General features: G+C 53.3%; 1 protein-coding gene across 1 annotated transcript; it reads left to right on the top strand.

The window, feature by feature from the left end:
- Positions 1-15,874: 15,874 nt before the first annotated feature.
- TCIM (transcriptional and immune response regulator) lies at positions 15,875-17,011 on the top strand. Its single transcript, XM_013194470.3, has one exon. The coding sequence runs from the start codon at positions 15,939-15,941 to the stop codon at positions 16,257-16,259; it is 321 nt and encodes a 106-aa protein (XP_013049924.1). The 5' UTR covers positions 15,875-15,938; the 3' UTR covers positions 16,260-17,011.
- Positions 17,012-18,457: the final 1,446 nt, after the last annotated feature.

Below are 18,457 nucleotides of genomic sequence, written 5' to 3'. Positions count from 1 at the left end.
CCTCCTGCAGGGACCCTGGGCTCTGCCAGCACTGCCCCGGGGGATGAGGAAGGTGCCTGAATTGCTGTGTGCTTCCTCAGAAACTGCTTCTGAGCCCATGGCTTTCCCAGGCCGACAAACGACATAGCGAGGGCTCGTCAGATCTGACTACAGTTTACGAAACGCTGTGTGAGACAAGCATGCAGTGACAGCACAGGCATTAATCAGCTTCATCTCCTTTAAAGTCGGTGCGGGCAGATCCTGCAGGCTCTCAGCGCCCAGACAGTGATGCACGGCCCCTTCCTGTCTCTCCTCCCGGCAGGCTGGGACAGCTTCTCTGCGAGAGCTTTGATTTCTCTCTGTTTCCAAACCACTGCTGTCTAATATTGATCACAAGACGCAGACATCTAAGGTCTCAGGTGCATTACGACTGGAAGCACATTGCATTTAAATAATTTAGCGGGCCCTATGCCTAAAGATGCCACAACACATTTGAAAATAACACGGCACTTGGCATTTGTTGTGCAAGAGCAAAGGAAATCCTGAAGAGGGGTGCACGGCGCTGCGGCACTGGTCGCTGCCCAGAGCCTACGGGACACCCGAAGCACCGCGGCTCTGCATCGGGCAGGGTTAGGCCCATTTATTCAGCTCTTTATTAAAGTCAAACAGCAAAAGAGCAGTCCCGGCTGGATGTGCCCAAGGGCCAGGCTGGGCATTCCTGCATGTTCCTGTGCATCGCTGCTCCCTGCGGGGAGCTCAGGGCCCTCTCAGAGCTGTTGCTGCTCCCAGGTGGACTTCTCCTCGTTTAGCTGCCCGGCAGCACTGCTGGGCTGGGGCTGTGCCCGGGCTTTGTTCCGCCCCCCTGAGTCAGGCAGCACCTGCCAGATCAGTTGGGAAGGATTCCTGCCAGATAGCTGATGCAAAACCAACAGGAATGTCGCAGCCTTCGGCTGCAACCAGAGCAGCGGCTGCAGACCCAAATTAGCACTGCCCACACAGAAAACTGCCTTATCAATACAAACAGAGGTGCTGCCCCAGGCAGGCTGATGCACACGTTTCCATTGCGAGACTCTGCAGCACGGGACCCGCCCGGCAGGCACGGCACAGCACGGCACAGCACGGCACAGCACGGCACGGCACGGCACTCCCCGTCCCACTCTGTGAGTCCACCTTCTGCAGACACGAGCGTAGCACACTCAGGTGCTCTGCCACCCATTTTCCAGCCTAGTGTCTCGCCCAGCTGCTGACGCACAGGCACAATGACTTTTCCAGGTGCTGCAGCCCTTTTCTCCACAACCCAGGCAAGGGCAGGCTGGGGAGGGATCACTCTTGTACCCTGCCTGGACACCCAAGAGGAGGATGCTCTGCTCTCCGAAAGCCCCTTGTATAGTGCATGAACAGGGTGAAAGGATGAAAGGTGCCTTATTGCCCTCTCCACCTCAGGTAACACACGGGAAACAGTCCCTGGCTGCATCCCCCAGCCCTGCTGTCTTCCCAGGCAAGAGCAAAAGCCAACAGCAAGCTCTGCTGCCGCTGGAGCAGGGACTGGGCTGCCCTGAGCCCTGGGCTCAGCTCCTGCCCTCCCCTGGCAGCTGGAATCTCTGGTGGGCCCCGGGGGGCGGCGTGGGGGGCAGGGGTGCTCCAGGGGCTTCTCAACTCTCAGAAACTCTGTGCAAAAGCTCCCGAGCTTCCTCTCCCCGTTTGCAGCCGCTCCCCGCGGCAGCTGGGTGGCCGGCACCGCTCCCGCAGCACGCGCAGCCGCCTGGCACGCCGAGCAAGTGCTTTGCCACAACTCCTGCTACCACTCTGGTGAATATTTGAAATCGAACAAGAATATAAACATTTGGATTCTAGACACTTCTCAACCCCAAACTTATTTATCATACTTGGCTGTGCTCCTGGAGCCAGGGCCAGAAGAAGCTCCAAACGGTTTAGGTTATTTAACATGCTGTGCATAGATCAATCTTGCTCTCCCCTCTAGCCACAGGTTTCCCTTTGTGGTTTGCTGCACAGTTATTATGTCCATCAATATCCAAGTAATTAAAATCCCCCATTATCCAGGTCCTGGCTGCCTTACGAGCTCCTCATAAGCTATAAAACGTTTCATGACCAACTTTCCTTAAGTGCCCGGGAGGTCTGCAGCACCATCTCAGGATCCCTCAGCTACTATCATCATCCTAAAGGTCCCCTCTAAACGGCAGCCTGCTCCTGCCCGAAGCGTGTCTGACATCCCTCTCTGCACCCTCCCATTCTGTTCCAGGACTGCTCATTTTCTCCCCCATTTTTCTCTACCCACTTAACTCAGAGCCACTCCCCGAAGCCCTCGGGGGCCGGTACCCAGACCTGCCGGTGGCTGTCCTGAGGGCGCCCGCAGGCTGCAGGTCTGCGGCCGGTCACATCCCAGGATGCGGCCAGCTGTACAGCCGCTCTGCTGTCCATGCACTGGGAAAGCAATGAGCACCTAAACCTGTTGTACCCGCAGCTCCAGCTGTCCCCGTATCACAGCCAGGGGCTGTCCCCGAGTGACTTCCCGCGATGGACATGTACCAGTGGGGACAAATTTGTGCAAAGTACTTGTCTCTGTCGCACTCTCCTCTCCTGCACGGCTCAGCCGCTGGTCTCAGAGCAATTTAGTAATAACAACCAAGTTTGCTTTGCAATTCCCACTTGGGAGGAACAGGAGGGCACAGGAAATAATTGCCTTAACCTTCTTGGCACTGCCACTTGCCCAAGACCCGATGTTGTATCTGGTACACGCTCTGGCCACTGCATCCCTCTGAACGCTTGACCTGGCAAAAGCTCAAGAAGCGCAGAGGGCTTTATCTCTGCCTGGGGAATTACTCACCTTGGCAGGAGTGACTGCAGTCCAGATATGATTAAAGGACATGACTCAAGCCAAAAAGTGCTAATTACAGCACAGAAGGAGGAGGAGAGAGGAGCTGCTAAATTATGCCTAATATGGAAGGGGAGTGAGGAACAGATTGAAGAGCCATCACTGTGGAGGTGATGATCAGGGGCTACCGGCACTGCTGTGCTGGGGATGCCCTGGGCGCAGCGCCCCGAGGCAGCCACGGCTCTCTCTCCGGCAGCTTTTTTTCCTGCCGTTTGTCTCTCCCGTTCTGCCCGCTCTGCCACACTCCATTTTGTATGCTCCTTGCCCAGGGGTCCCTGCCAATGTGTTCCTGGACCTGCCTCCTGCAGCTGTCAGCAGCCTGCTCACCCGCGCAGGAGGAATGCTCCATCAGGGCAGGAAGGGGTTCTTTTGTGCTCCCTGGGTACACACAACTAAATATTTGGCTTTCTGGAGTGTTTTACCTACCCAGCCCTAACAGGCAGACAAGCATCCCTGCCCCAGCTGCATTTACATGTTCTCTGTTGCCTCATGGCAGCTGCAGCCTGTTCGCTGAATCCTGATTTTCCTCCCTGGTTTTGGCTTGCCGCTGCAGTGTGCGGTCTGCTCAGGTGCAGGCTCAGCGCTGCAGCAGCGCTGGGACAAGGTGACGAGGGACTCGCGCGCCGAAGGCTGCCATAGGGCTGTGCTCCTGCGGCTGCAGCTCTTGGCACCTTGTTTCTCAGCTCAGTGTCAGACAAATGCTGTTCGTGTATTCCCAGGGATTTGGTGCTGGGAACCAGCACCAGTTGTAAAGCGAGTCACCAGATGGAAGGCTCCCCAGAGGGACCTTTGGGAAAGAGCTTTATTTCAAGCCCTGGAGTCTCCAAGGTATGGGCAGCGTTTATAAAACACTGCACCATTAAAGCTGTTTGGAAATAGTAGGAACCATCAACCAAAACATTAGCATGAAAATAAAAATAGCTTTGCATGGGGCAAACGATTTGGAAACTAGCCAGAGCTAAAGCAGCGTCTTGGCAAAGGTCTTTGACCTCCTTACAAATATTGCAGTAACTGCACGCTGCTGCTGCAGCGCTGCCAGAGCCCTCTGCTAGCAATGGGAATGTTTGAGGATTGTGTTTGCAGCCTTGTTGTAGGAAATAATACACAGCTGGAAGAGACGGGTGTGCTTTGTATCTCCCCCTCCTCCAAAGACTGAGGGAACATGAAAAATACACCAGGACAGAGGCCAAGAAACATCCTGGGGCATACAGGGACGGGGCCATGCGTGGCCCCACGCTCGCTGTGGCCGCAGTTCCCGGGCTGGAGACACGGGTGGAGGTGCTGAGCCCTCGGCACGCGCCCGTCCCCACCAGCAGCGCGGCGCTGAGCAGGGCAGGCAGCCATCCTCGCCGCGTGTTGGGGCAGGAGTAAAGTGCGCACGCTGTGACAGCAGGCTCTTTGAGACAGGGGCTGTCTTCTTCTGTATTTACTCAGAGCTGAGCACAGCAGGTTCCTGGTTTATGATAAGGAGCTCGGGTAATTTAAATAATAAATACTATGGAGAAAGTACATTATTATGAAATACGGATTTTTCCGATAAATAAATCATGGCCATCATTTGCATGTATAATACCAAAAGGATGCGTTTGGGACATCTGGTGCTAGCTGCAGTACCTGTCTGACATGAAGATTTGCAATAAACTCACGTCCCTTTCCTTCAGCTCTCCTGTTGCTCCAGTTCCACCAGGGTTTTCATTTTAGGATTAGCGGAGATGACGCTGCTTGGGCAGAGCCCTTTTTCTACAGATATTTCCTCACCTAGAAAGGCCCCGCTTGCCATGAGGCATCGCTGGGAATGGTGCAGCATCTCCGGAGCTGAGCAGCGCAGGCAGCGGGCGCTGGGAGCCCAGCCCCAGTGTGCACACTCAGTCCAGCAAGGGGAAAGTGGGCGGATGCTGGGAAGGGTTTCTCCAAGCACTCGGAGCGGCCCTTTCATGCCAGGAGCCAGGGCTTAATCACCGGCTGTGCCGGTGGCGTTGCGCCGGTGCTGCTCGGAGGAAGCGCCACGTACGCTCCATCGCCTGCTTGTGAAGTTAGTCACTGCAGCCTGCAGTTGCTAGACCAGGGTAAACACGAGCAAACAAAGGCGACTGCGTCTCCAACAGCCGCGGTGAGCTTACGAGGCAAACTGTACCACGTTTCCCATGAGCTCTGTCAAACAGATTTCTTCAATAAAAAGAAAAAAAAAGGAAAAGAAGAAAAGACTCTGCTATTATTGCAGTAAGAGGCGGTGTCATGCTGGGCTCTGCTTCTAAATATATTCTGTGTTTACTGTATGCAACAGTAGGAAGCTTTCCGAAAAGGCACTGGGGTTGCTCTGGTTTTTTTCAGCAATCATGCTTCACTTGAGCCTTTTTTTATCCTGACAGAAACGGAAAATATTTTCCTGGTGTCATTTCTACTGATCAAAGAAGTTTCCTCAACAGAGAGGAGCCCCATGGCCCTGCGGGGAGAAAGCCACAGAGGAAACTATTTTACTAACGAGGTGCAGGGGGAACTCGCTGGCAGTGGGATTTGCTGCGAGCAGACGAGGCGAGCCAGGACACGATTCCTGTAAGGCCAGGAGTGGTTAGCAAGGCTATTAATTCCTTTCATTCCCAATTAATTTGCTGAACGAGAGGCCTGGTGTTTACCTGCATGCTGGCAAAACACAGTGCCTGGGAGTAGCGGCCGGAGGCTTCTGCTGCCTGCCTTGCAGTGCCCGGACGGGGCTGGCAGCGGCAGGAGCTGTTCTGCTGGGGGGGACAGGACCCTGCACCTCTGGGGGCTGGTGCCCGGGGAGGCGTGCCCGGGAGGACGAGGGCCCGGGAGGACGAGGGCCCGGGAGGACGAGGGCACGGCCCCTCAGCAGGAGCAGCCGCCCTTTGGGCAGCTCGGGTGCCCCTGCCCTGCATCACCCCAAGGCTGCTGGGTGCAACCCTGTCTGCAAGGGCAGGTGCCCTCTGTCTGCCCCACGGCTTCCCGCTGCCCCTGCTGGGGCAGATGTCAGGCTTGTGGAGGAGCGGGGATTTCTGGGGTTAAATAGCTACCAGATTTTGTTTACTTTCTCCATCAGCTTTCCCTAAACAGCTTCAGTAAATGCTCCTTCCACGAACCTCATTGTGGCCGGAACTGACTCAGCTTTCTGCATGGAGGGATTTTTGTGGATGGGCTCACCGGCCTCCTTAACGGCACGTCATGCTTGCTGCTGTTTACTGATTGAGGACTTTTTTTAACTTTCATTTGTGCTTCACGTCAGAGCGGGGTGCACAGAGCTCCCTGACACATCCTGGCCGCCCCCACAATCCCTGGACCCCCATTCCCCTCTCTCCACTCCTGGGCACTGCCGGGAGCCCGCCGAGGAGCTGGGGCAATGGGGGGCACCTGCATTCGTGCATTATGGAAAAACACATGCAGCACCACAACGGCAATTTGGCACATCAGTTACACACTGCAGCCTGCTGCAGTGCCAGGCCCTGTAGGAAGCCAGCAAGATCAAAAACACTTGTTTTGACCTGTTTTTCTTTCAGGGTTTCTTATGTAAGAGACAAAAGAGGGAAAGGGTTAGGATTGCAAGCTGCACGAAGGCTTTTGCAATCACCTTGAAAAGCCTTTACGTACTGACCGCACCATCCAGAGCTCTCTCTTGCTCTGCCCCATGTCACGCCATGAAGAAGAGCGCCTGTGAGAGCAGGAGAGTCAGAGCATTGCCCCGGCAGAGGCCAGCTCCTGTGCGAGCAGCCCCAGGCACTGCATGTGCTGCAAGAAAAGTGCTCACCGTGCTGGTCTGGGTGATTCGGACCAGGCTTTTCAGCAACATGACCTGCAGTAAGGTCCCTGCAGTGTACGTACAATTTGACCTGTTAAATATGAAGCACGACCTACACGAAGAACTGTCAGGCTTACAAGCCCTAAGACACAGCTTGGAGGGCTCTCTCTTCCCAGATGTCTTCCCCAGGCTGGAGGGGCACTGACAACGGTGCCTGCTCCCTTTTGGCTAAATGGGCCTCAGCCAGGCACTGGCAACAGGCAGATTTCTCTTCTGAAGGTAGCTATAAAGACATATGCTAACCCGATTTGCTTCTCCCAGGCAGATGCTGATGACTTCAGGGCACAAATTGCAAAACGCGCTGATACTGAACCCACAGCAGATCACAACCCGAGTGGGAGGCGTCTCGGCTCATGCGCACGGTTAGCGGTTGCTGCTCAGTCACGCTTCTGTCAGGGGGCTGCAAAGCTCTTTTTACCATGCCTATATATACACACACAGCATCATCCTTGTCCCCTTTTCTCCCCTCTGACACGGCTGAAATAAACTCGCAACTCTAAAACTATTCTTTTGTGCTTGAACTGTGTGCATAAATAAACCAGTGTAGACAGACAAAAATATCCATAAACCAGAACTGACACTTGACAAGGATTCAAGGGCAGATCTCTAGAACAAAGACAAGGCTTCCTTGTAAACAAGGCATCGGTCACTTAGATTACAATAATTAGGCAAAGCGACTGTCGGGAAACTTCTCGAAAGCATCATGGCAGGAGTGAACCATGCCTGAGCGCAGGCGCGCTGCTGCCCGGGGAGCCTGGGTGCCTTCCCCGGGGGGCAGGCAGGACGCAGCAGGCTGCAGCCTGCTGAGCCCGGCCCCGGGGCACGGGGCACCCTCCCGGGGCACGGGGCACCCTCCCGGGGCACGGGGCACCCTCCCTGCCCACGCTCTGCCCCTCGGACTTCAGCCGTAGGCTGGCACCGCCGGCCGGCCCGGCGCCCGAAACTGCCTGCCTCACCCCCGTGCCGGAGATACGCTTTATAGCCCTGCTATTGCTTTTCTGAGTGGGAGCTGACGTGTTATGGACTGCAGTGTGCCGGGGAAAACAACGGCTGGCGCAAGTTCAGTAACCCGCCGTGACCCCGGCAATGCGGCCGCGCTCCTGGGAACAGCCCGGTCCCGGCCGCTGCGGGGGTCCCGGCCCCGGGCACGGCCAGCCCCAGGGTCCTGCAGGAGGGCCAGAAACAGCCCCCAAAGCAGGCGTGCGCCCCCCGCCAGCCCGTGCGATGCGGACCCCTGCTCTCTTGCTGCCGGCAGCCCCAGGGAAGGCAGGGGCTGGGGGATTCGGGCTGCAGCGCGCCCCGAAATGGCAGCAGTGATGGGAGGAGGGGTGCAGATATTGCTTTTCTAGCAGCTATGGAGTGAAAACTGTCAGGCCACAAGAGAGGGTGACGGGGAGGCAAACACCATCTGTTTTCTCTGAGGAACTCTTTTATTACTGGAGGAATGAAATACAAAGCTGATAACACCATAATTTCAAGCTAATCTCCCACACACTTTACATACCCGTTGATTTCCTGATAAATCCCCATAGTGCTCAGGCTGGGTGTTTTCCTCAGCTCTGATGAGTTTTCTTCACTCAGCATTACTCAGCCGAGTGTTCGCCAAGCCTCGCCAGTATGCTGCAACCAAACACCCGCTGCTGTTCCCCGAACCACAGCCCCGACGGGAGCTCCCTCGGCCACGTGCTGCTTTTGCATTGCTGCAAGATTAAGGAGCCAAAACCTGAATTTGCTGGTTTGCTGCTCACAAACTGCCCTCCTGGGCATGCAGCACCAGGCAGCAAGGTGCCCCCTGCCAGGGTCCTCACCACAGGAACGGCTCTGGGGCTGTTCCCGGGTGGTCACAAACCAGCGTTGTATTTTCCAGGTCAGAACTGAGAGCTGCCCCAAAACCGGCAGCAGTCGGTCGCTGCCCACGCTCCAGAGCTGGGACGCAGCCTTACTGCTGCACAGCACTTCACTCAAACCAGGTAAATAAGCTGCACGTGCAGATCAAAATCACATTTTGGAGGGAGGGGGCCTTGCTATTTTAATTAACTGTCTCCATCGCACCATGACTGCAGTCAGCTTCTGGCAGAGCGCCGCCGTGCGTGGCCCATGCCCTCAGCTGCTCGCTGTGCCACACAACTGCACGGACATCACCTCGGTTTCCTCCGCAGTGTCCAGCATACAACCAGTCCCAAACCCTCGGGGCTATGGCTGGGAGCTCGTCTGGGCCGTCTCAGCCCTGACCAGGTACCCAAGATACCAAATCCCTGCGTGCAGCCCTGGGCTGCCGCCTGCGTGGCTCCAGGAACGGCGTGGCGGCACCGCGGTGCCCAGAAGCCGGCGCGGCACAAAGGCACGCATCCTGCCCGCCACCTCTTGCTGCGGAAGCGGCTCGGCAGCAATTACAGCCCCGACGAAGGGGGCACTTGAGACCCGGTACGTGTGTCTGGTACTGTCAGACGTGGGCTGGGCTGCGGCAGTGACCCCGGCAGCCCCGCGCCCAAGCCCCCCGGCAGGATTTCCCGCGAGCCCGTCCCTGGGCAGCAGACAATGAGCTGTCTGACAGCTGGAGACGGCGCTGCCGTCGCCCTTCTCCAGCGAGGGGTAGTCAGGACCTTCAGGAAGATCAAACAGGAAACTCTGCAGAGAAAGAAGAAAAGTTTGTTCGTGCTTGAAAGTCTCAACTTTCATTACCGTGCTCAGCCTTGCTGACCCGGGAGGAAGATGTTGAAGTCAGCACGTTAAAATGCTTTCCCCGACTCCCACGAAACAGCAGGACTCTGTGAGCCGCTCTGCCAAGCCGGCGGATAGGCACTGCCCGTGCCCAGCACCATGGCAGGGAGCAGCCCGGCTGCGGGGGGAACCCGGGCTGGAGTTTCACCTTGAAAGATGGTTTCGGGAAACCACAAGCAGGGAAGAACCCACCCACGGCCTCCTTACACAGCCTTCCCATCCCCACCACCTCCAAATCCCCAAAGGAGCAAGCCTTTTTCTCCAGAAGTCACTTTGTTGAATGTACAACTTCTTTAAAAGCGTGCAGGCTTTTAGAACTGCCAGAAGTTTCTGTTTCTGTTCCTTAGCAGCCATGATTTACTTACTGTAACTGGCTATTCATTATGTCCTGCACTGCATTATTAACTCAGTGATCGTACATTTAGCAGAGAATTTATGAGAAATGAGGAGACATTCATTATCAGTAATACCACAAACTTTACTCTTATATGGTCTCTCTGCGCAGCGTGGCGATCGGCTCCCGTGGCTGGGCAGCAGTGTTTGCAGGCAGCTGGCAGAGCTGCTCCCCCCTCGAGGCAGCACCCTCCCGGCTCCAGCATGCCCGGCCAGCGCCCCTGGGTGCCAGGACCAGCAGCGGACTGGCCCGCAGGGGCACGGGTGCTGCAGCCGCTGCAGCAGCCTCCGCGAGGGCAGGGCTAGGCTCTCACTCCGCAGCCCCGGCACCTCTTACCAACTCCTCTTACTGCATCGAAACCACGCAAATTTCCTGTTTTCTTTAATTTTTCAGCTGTCCTTAAAACGGCTGGAGAACGAAAGAGATGCCCTTCACAGCAGCCACAGGGCCAGCTCTGCCGTCGCAGGGACAAGCCCCCGCGCTCTGGCAAGGGCCTGACCCTGCACGCTGGACAAGCAGCTCTGCCAGAGTGGCATGTGTTTTAGACAGTTGTGCGAGCACAAATATCTCGAACTAAGCTGAGACATTTCTTTACTTTCCAGGAACTGAGCTGTAGCACATCTGCTGTTCAAAAGCATCACGTTGTACTGCACATCTAAACCTGACACCACAAGTCAGGTCACTGGAAACACGCACGGTTAAGTGTATTTCTCAGTTTTTATGAGCCAGGAGCACAGAGTACTGCTCTGAGATCTGGGGACAAATGTTCCCAGAAGCTCTATTAAAGAAACAACAACTACAGGAAAACCAAACCAAACCAAACCAAACCACCACCAACAAAACCAACAAGCGGAGCCTGTGCTGTAGAGCAAAAGGCCGCATTAGTCAAGATTGCAAGTGGCAGTAGGTAGAGGAGGTTGGGAAGCTGGGCCAGGCACTGCCATTCATGCGACCTGGATGTCTGACAGATTCCCAGGAATCTGGATTCCAGGAGGAACACGATGAACTGGTTCCTCTTTGACCTCCAGCCATCCCACAGCTGTTTCTGTGCTGTGGAGCACTCCATCTCCAAATGCATTTCCCAGCCAAGAGCAAACATGTCAAGAGCTGTATTTACCACTCCTAAGAAGGGCAAGGATTCTCCAACCTGCACGAACAGGGCTGAAAGTGACTCAGAGGTCAAACAAATACAATGAGGGAAAGGATGGGAAACATGTTTGGGAAACGATGGGGAAAATGGCCTGAAGTTCTTGGACATTTTCAAATTCTCAGATTTTTCCATTGAATGCACTGAAAGGCACCTCTTGTGTTTTCAAAGAGAAACTCAATACCCTTTTGTTAAGCTGCAAGGCTGCCCTTCCCTGGTTCAACACGCCCAGAAACGCAGTTCCCACGAATGGGATGTTTGTTGCAAACCATTTAGCTCTGACCAGTGTCTGGAGCCTTCAGTCCCCGTTCAGACAGGGCAAGTGTGGCCGAGAGGCACGTGCAGCACTGCACCTCTGTTCAGCAAGCCGTGGTGCTTGCTCCGCACCAGCAGAAGGGGGATGCGGGCAGGGGGCTGGGCACAGCCCTGGGGCAGCCGCCCCCAGCGCTGCACGTGGCACGGCCGCTGCCCCCGTTCTGCTGCACCAGCCCCCGGTCAGACACAGCCCAGCCCTTGGCTGCTACCGGCCGTGAGCTGACGGAGAGCCCCGAGTCCCCTTCTCACCACCGGGAAATATTTCAGGTTTCCTCTGCCCAGCTCCCAGGATTCTGGGAAAAGCAATTTGGCACAGGCAGAAAAGTGCCAGGAGAAGGGAGCTCCTTGTAAGCCAAGCATGCTCTGGCCATGAGCTAAAGACACACGTGTTTTCAAGGCAATAATTTCACATCCCTCTCCTGTCCCAAAGCCTTCTAAAAGCCCTTCTACATGCTCAGTTTCTGAATATTTAAGATACGACTTTGCCAAACAAAGATTAGAGCAGTTAATCCTTGTTTCTTTATGAGAAAAGCAATACTGTTTAACAGTTCACTGGAATTTTAAAAGGCAGCTGGTCTGAAAAACTAAGAACTCCATTTTCCAGGATAGATTAGATGACCCCCCCCCCCCCCCTTCTTTTTTCCCAATCTTTTACTGCTAAGTTTTATGGCTAAACAATCTGATAACATTTGGTGCAGTTGAGCACTGATTGCACGCTCCTGCTTCCGTGTTTGAGCTGTCACACAGGTCTGGTTCCTTATTTCACCCTGATCGCCAGAATTAACAGCTGTTTGTAGTCCTGCTGGCAGCACAGAGCACAATGTCAGCCAGTGGTGTTGTCCTGCCCTCTGCTATTTGCTGCTTTCCCCCGAGTCCCGGCGCAATGAAAATCACCCAGCCCATATTCAGAAGTTCCTGCCTCTCATGCAGGAGTTTGGACAACAGCATCCTAAAGAACAGGCAGCCAAGCAGGGATCTTGGAAGCCTGCTTTGAAAAATCACTTCTAGGGAATAACATCAATATTTTGCTTGGTGAGGCCTCTGTAGCACCAATGCTCTTTGGGGCTGCCGCATCTTTCAATACCGAGGCGATATTACAAGCTGTGCGGGCTTAGGCAGGCTAGCGAAAGGAAAGCTATGCAAAACATGCCTTCACAAAATGCATCCCAGATTGCCTTGTTTGGAGGGATTTTGGACTGCTACACCAATGCAGACCAAGTTCTCTGCAAGAGTTCGCAGGGGTGAAGGCACCCGCGGCTCCCAGCTGCCACCTCCCCGGCTTCGCCAGGGACTGAGGGACCCAGGACCCAGCGCGGGGCTCTTGGTTGGCAGAGCAGAGAGCAGAGGTCGGGGCTGCCCTGCCCCTCCCGCAGCACCACGGGGGGCACCACGGGACTCCTGCAGCAGCCCCTTGCTGTCGATGCCCCCCGGGCAGACGCCCTGGCTGGGAGATGTGGCCTCCAAGCCGCCCACTCCAAGTCTTTCCCTCCAGTGATTGCTAGACCCAGAAGGTTGGTTTAACCTACAGAAAATAGGTGCCTCCACTTCAAAACTGCCGTGGGAGGACCCCCGAGCTCAGGCAAGGCTGTTCCTCCCACAGAAGAGCCCCATGGCAGGAACCCTCCAAGTACGTCATCTCCCAAAAAGCAGAGCGCAGTTAGGGATGTGGCTAAGCCGTTCTGCAGAGACAGAATAGTGGGTTGGAATTAATCCTCCCATTAATGTGTGAAACAGAGCGTTTACGTTCACGAAGCAATTATACAATAATAGCAGGAGAGCTGTGATAGAAATCGCATCTTGTCTGAAGTTTCGCTCCAGCCCAACACATGAATAATTCCTCCTAGGCATTACTGGGAAGGCAGTATTAAAAGAATGATATAAAAAATAGTGGAAAAAACAGACGAGGTATAGCTTCATCTCTCAGTCAGAGTTGAACACAACTAAATTTATGCAAAGTGGGAAGAGAAGCTTGAAGGGGCAAAGGCATTTGTTACTGCTCAGTGCAAGATGAGCTCACAAAAAAAACCACATTCTTCATCTTGGCAGCTTTTTGATGTCTTACTCTTATAGCATCAGTTTTATTCTCGGTTTCCATGGCAGATACTTTTCTGAGCATGTATCTGCCACAAATATTGCTAATTTATTCTATCAGCCATATCTCTGCAAATACCTGCAGAACGATTCCATGTGCAGTAAAAGCAGTAAAAAGTAGGCATATGTTAACACGCCTCAGCTCCTCTTTTCAACTACGGGAAATCGTGCTTTGCAGAAGGAAGGTTTGTTTTCTACATCTACAAGATCACCACGGATCTCCTGGTGCTGTTTTTTTGTCCTAAGTACGTTGAAAGTGTACTTCTCTGTTCAGTGAAGCAAGTAATGTTTAGCATTTCAGCTGGACATTTTCACAGGCAGGTTTTCCCTTCACACAGTACTTCAGGCAGCACTTTGCATCTGAGCAGGAGAGGAAATCAACACGCATCTTCCTTCTTCCTACTGCTCCCCCCTCTTGTATTTCTTTTTAGCAAGCCATCGATAAAACATGGAGCTCTTCCATAGGCAGAGGCCCAGAAGCCAGCCACATCAAAAAGATCCTATTTTCAGGGCATATTTACCCTGCAAATGTTGAGCAAGCATCAGCTGATGTGTAATGCTCTCAAATTCAGCAAGGCTACGGTAAAGTAAGAGGCTTTTAAGTTTTTGTGGCAGGAGGAGAATTAAGAGGTTTTGTAAAGGTATCTGTTTATACGCCGACTCATGTAATAGCTAGCACATACAAAAGAAACTTAGGAAAATTGTAAAAAGCAAGCCATACAATGGTGGTGATGCAGAACCGGTGGAAAAAAATCCCAGGCACGTGCAGCGAGAGCTCACGCAGGTAACAATGGCACCGAGCAGCGCCTGGCGGAGCCGCCGCAGGAAAACCCTGTCCCCCAGCAGGATGCGGCTGAATGGAGCGTGCAGGGCTGCGCCAGGGTGTGCCCGGCTCTATTTACGATTCCTAAGTCACAGATAGGAAAGTGGTCAAGCAGTTAAACGCAATCCACTCCCTCTCCTAAAGATAAAAAGCACGGCGAGCCCCGCCAGCAGGAAGTGCAGAGGTTCAGTTGTTATCTAAGTGCATGGAGCTGGTGACTACCAATTGTTTTGCTGCCCAAGCAGCAGCCTGGCCTGCTGTATTGTCTAGTAAGCAATACAGTTCACAATTACTTTATTATTATTATTATTAATTATTATTCTATGCCTGCACAAATGCCTAGCACATGGACTTTGTGGGCTTTTCCCTGGCTAGAGCCAGGAGAGGGTTTCTGCAGGGCTGTGCAGGGACACATTCCTGCCTTCTGTCTGAAGGAACAGAAGTGTTAGAGGAGGGAATACGGAGTGACAAGCAACCAGGCAATGTCACTGCGGCTCTGCTCCTTGCTGCAATCACCTATCACCTCCACGGCTCTCCCATAAACAAGGGAACCCCCCTAAGTAGTGGGCAGTCATGGGGACAAAGCCTGTTTGTGGCCTTCTTGAGTGGGAATGAGTAATGGGGAATCATCAACACAGCTGGTACACAAGCAACTGATTTTCTAAACAGTGCCTCTGCAGCATCCGGCCACTTTTAAGCCATTAACCAAAATACACTTATCGCTGGATCCTTGGCCTTGAGCAACCTTTGAACCCACTGTCATTCCTGGCCAGATTTAGTGGGGTGCAGGTCTTTGTAAGGTTAGATTTCTAACCCTGGCAGTACACTCCAGCCATCAGAGCTGGCTGTCGCAGCCTGCCGTACCCAGTCTCATCCTATTGAGAGGGGGGTTGGCATCCCTAGGGCTTGGGGATGCAGAGGTGGGGAACACAAACTCCTTTGGAGCAGAGGAATTGAATTTAAACTTTAATTTCCAGTGATGAGCTGCAGGCAGGAGCACAGCAACAAACCTCTTGCTGCTGTTGCTGCGGCACCATGTGCACCGTGGGGCAGAGAGATGCCACCTGCTGCCCCACTACGTGCAAATTGGGCAGCTCCAGGTTGTAACATCCCGGGAAAGTCACTGCAGGAGACCTTATGGATTAGCTGCCTTTGCTGAACTGCCTACCGCTTTGAAAATACAGCTTACTAAACGTGACCTGTACCCTACGGAAAGCAGCAGAAAGCGTCCCATACGTAGACCTGAGCAGGTTTTGCTGCCTTGTCCTTCTGTCTGGCTGGGATACAGACAAGTAGACATCTGCAGGCACAGGCTCACAGCTAACCTCTTGTTAGTATTGCAATAGTTCTCAATATTCACTTTTTATTAGGTGCAAGAGCCTGTTGCAGCAGGCAAGGTTTTCTGAGTGCAGAGCTTTTCTGAGCACAACGAAAGGCCACAAGTGCAGCTTGAACTGTACAACGGTGCACAACGACACACAACGGTGCTGGAAGTTGCACGAATCCCCTTCTGCACCAGGTCAAAGAAAAACTCACAGCAGAATCACAGCAATCTTTTACAGTTGGCTGCACAACAGAGGAAAGTTGGCAACTTAAATGTTAACTTGCCTATGACTATTCAGTGTTGACATCAGCGTGACCTCATCACTGTAACTTGAGCTCTCCGGCTTTTTCTCAGCCTGCCTTTAAATAGCAGTCTTCAGCACAGATACCACACAGATCCCTCCGATCAGACCCAGAAGGCAAACCCCAGAGCATCCGACGTAGATGAAAGCAAGGAGAAGCAACACAACCTCAGCCATGTCCACATCCCTGAGAGTGAGCCCCTCGGTCCACGGCTACCGCTTCGACACAGCCCTGCGCAAGAAAGCCGTGGCCAATATCTTTGAGAGCATCGACGAAGAGTCGCTCCAGAAACTCTTCAAACACTCCGGAGACAAGAAGGCAGAGGAAAGAGCCAAGATCATCCTCGCCACCGACCAGGACGTGGAGGAGAAAACGAGAGCACTAATGGCACTAAAGCAGAGGCGAAAAGACAAGCTCCTCCAGTTCCTGAAATTTCGGAAATACTCCATCAAAGTCCACTGAGCCGGCGAAGGGAACGGCAATGGAGGAGAACGTTTCGGGACGAGACTGATCGCCACCTCCTGCCGCAGGCGGCACGCTGTGCTGCCCTGCGAGCTCCTGGCGGGACGCACGGTGCCGGGAGACGGCCGACGGGACCGGGACTGCCCGCGGCAGCGCCGCAGCCTGGGGCCAGTGCCCGGAGGGGGCCAGCACACCCCAGCCAGCCCGCGGCACCGCACGGCGGGTGCTGCTCACGGACTGAGCATTTACTGACTTCGTGTGTTTGCTTTGCCTTCCTGAACTTGTTACCTAAAGTTTGAAACCTTTCTAAGCCTCGCTGTTGTCTGCTAGAATGGAGAGTCTAGAGGTTGATCAGCTACTGATCATTTATCGTTCTGCATTTGTTAAAATGCTTTGAAGTGCACCGTATGGGTGCAATAAGTTCAGCCTTCAGGGAATGCATTTGCTCTAGAGACACTACGTGACTGTACCTTTTCTTTCTCATGCAGTATGGGTGCATTATAAATTGTTGCACAAAAGCAATAATAATGACATATTTCCCTGAATTTACTGTGAAGTTCCTTAATATTTTGCTCACTTCCCATTAACACTGAATTTCTAAACATCATAATTACCGTTCTTATTTGTATAAATTACATTAGATATTAGACAAGTACTTCATGGTAATATTTTATGACAATGCTATCATTATATTGACTATAATTTATTGCATATGGCAATCTGAAATTTAATAAATTATACTGTAAATATAATTTCTCTTGTCTGAAATGCTCAATTCTCATGGAGGAGTGGGTTTATCCTCTTTTGGTCATTTCACACAGATCCTGTTTTAAGAGCAGACTGCTTACACTTCCCCTTAATTACCAAGAACGCCAATTTGCAGGCTCTGTTCTTAGTCTGCAACATTTGTTTTCCCTGAAGTTCTGCCATCCAGTTCAGCAGTACCAGAGTTTTACCCACAGCTGTGCTGTGCTGACTCTGGCATTTCCAGAAAAACCTGATGAAATTTAATTGTAAATCAAACTCAGCTCTTAGTTTCTCCTCTATGAGGAGAATGCTCTATGCTCATTTTTCTTAGAAAATGAGCAGCTCCAAACAACAGCAAGCGGTACAGTCCTCAGGCTCTCGCTATTCCTGCAAAGCAGTGTTAGGACTTCGGTCCCGATGAGCCAAAACAAACAGAAGTGAGTTATGAGCACCGGGGCAGCAGAATTAAACTTAGTCTTTCTGCTGTACTATCATGATAGAGTATGTTGAAAATACTTAAAAATAGCCAAGACTAGTTATTAATAAGTGTCCTATAATAACCTCCTACTTAAGAAAAAAATGTTCCCATGACTGTTCAAAACAACAAAGCTAAGAGTTCAGAGGACTGATAGACCAGCTTCAGTTTTGTTTTTTTGCCCACACTTAAAACTCCAAATCGCCTATAAATCAGGGAGACTAGAAATAATCCTTTAAATTACTTAAGTGAGTGGGTAACTGTAATTATTTACAGTGTGGTGAAGCGGATCCAGCAGTTCCCCAGGAGCACCACGTCTGGAAGTGAAGCACCCCCGGCCCCACGCAGGAGCGACTGCAGCCTGGGGTGCGCGCTGGAGGTCCGGGGCTGGGAGGGCTGCGGCAGGGCCCCAGCAGCACCGTCCCACCCAGCCGCGGCCACCGAGACCCGTGGGGCACTGGAGGTGACACGCAACCATCCCCGTCCCCGGGAAGAGCGGAGAGCGCTGGGACCCGTCCTGCTTCGTGGTGGATCCAGACCTTTCTGACGGGCATCTCACATCGGCTGTTTCCAAAAAAGGCCAAACCGGGCCCGCTGACCTCACTCCAGCCGCCCCCGGGCTTTGTGATGCGCTTTCTTTCCTCCCACTCCAGGAGGTTTTCCCATCAAAGCCATTCCTCGTCCAGTGAGCACTCCAAACAGAAACCCCGAGGGGTGACGCAGCCACCAGCGTCCAGCTGCCTTTGGGTTATGGCGTACACCGCGATGGAGGGGCCCAGACGTCCCTGCTGCAAGAGGAGACTCTAAAAAGCCCACAGTGTGCACCAAATTGTCTTTCCACCATGCTACTGCTTTCTGTTTCTCTGCACTGCTGCTCAGCCTGTGCTTGCCTCCCTGTCCCAGTCCCGGACACTCGAACCTTCCGTAACGCACGTGCTGTGCCAGGCACGGCGGCAGGGCTATCGCGGTCTCACCC

This window comes from Anser cygnoides, chromosome 26 (assembly GCF_040182565.1).
Source record: "Anser cygnoides isolate HZ-2024a breed goose chromosome 26, Taihu_goose_T2T_genome, whole genome shotgun sequence".
NCBI classification, from domain to species: Eukaryota; Metazoa; Chordata; class Aves; order Anseriformes; family Anatidae; genus Anser; species Anser cygnoides.
This window is presented reverse-complemented; position numbering and strand designations above follow the sequence as displayed.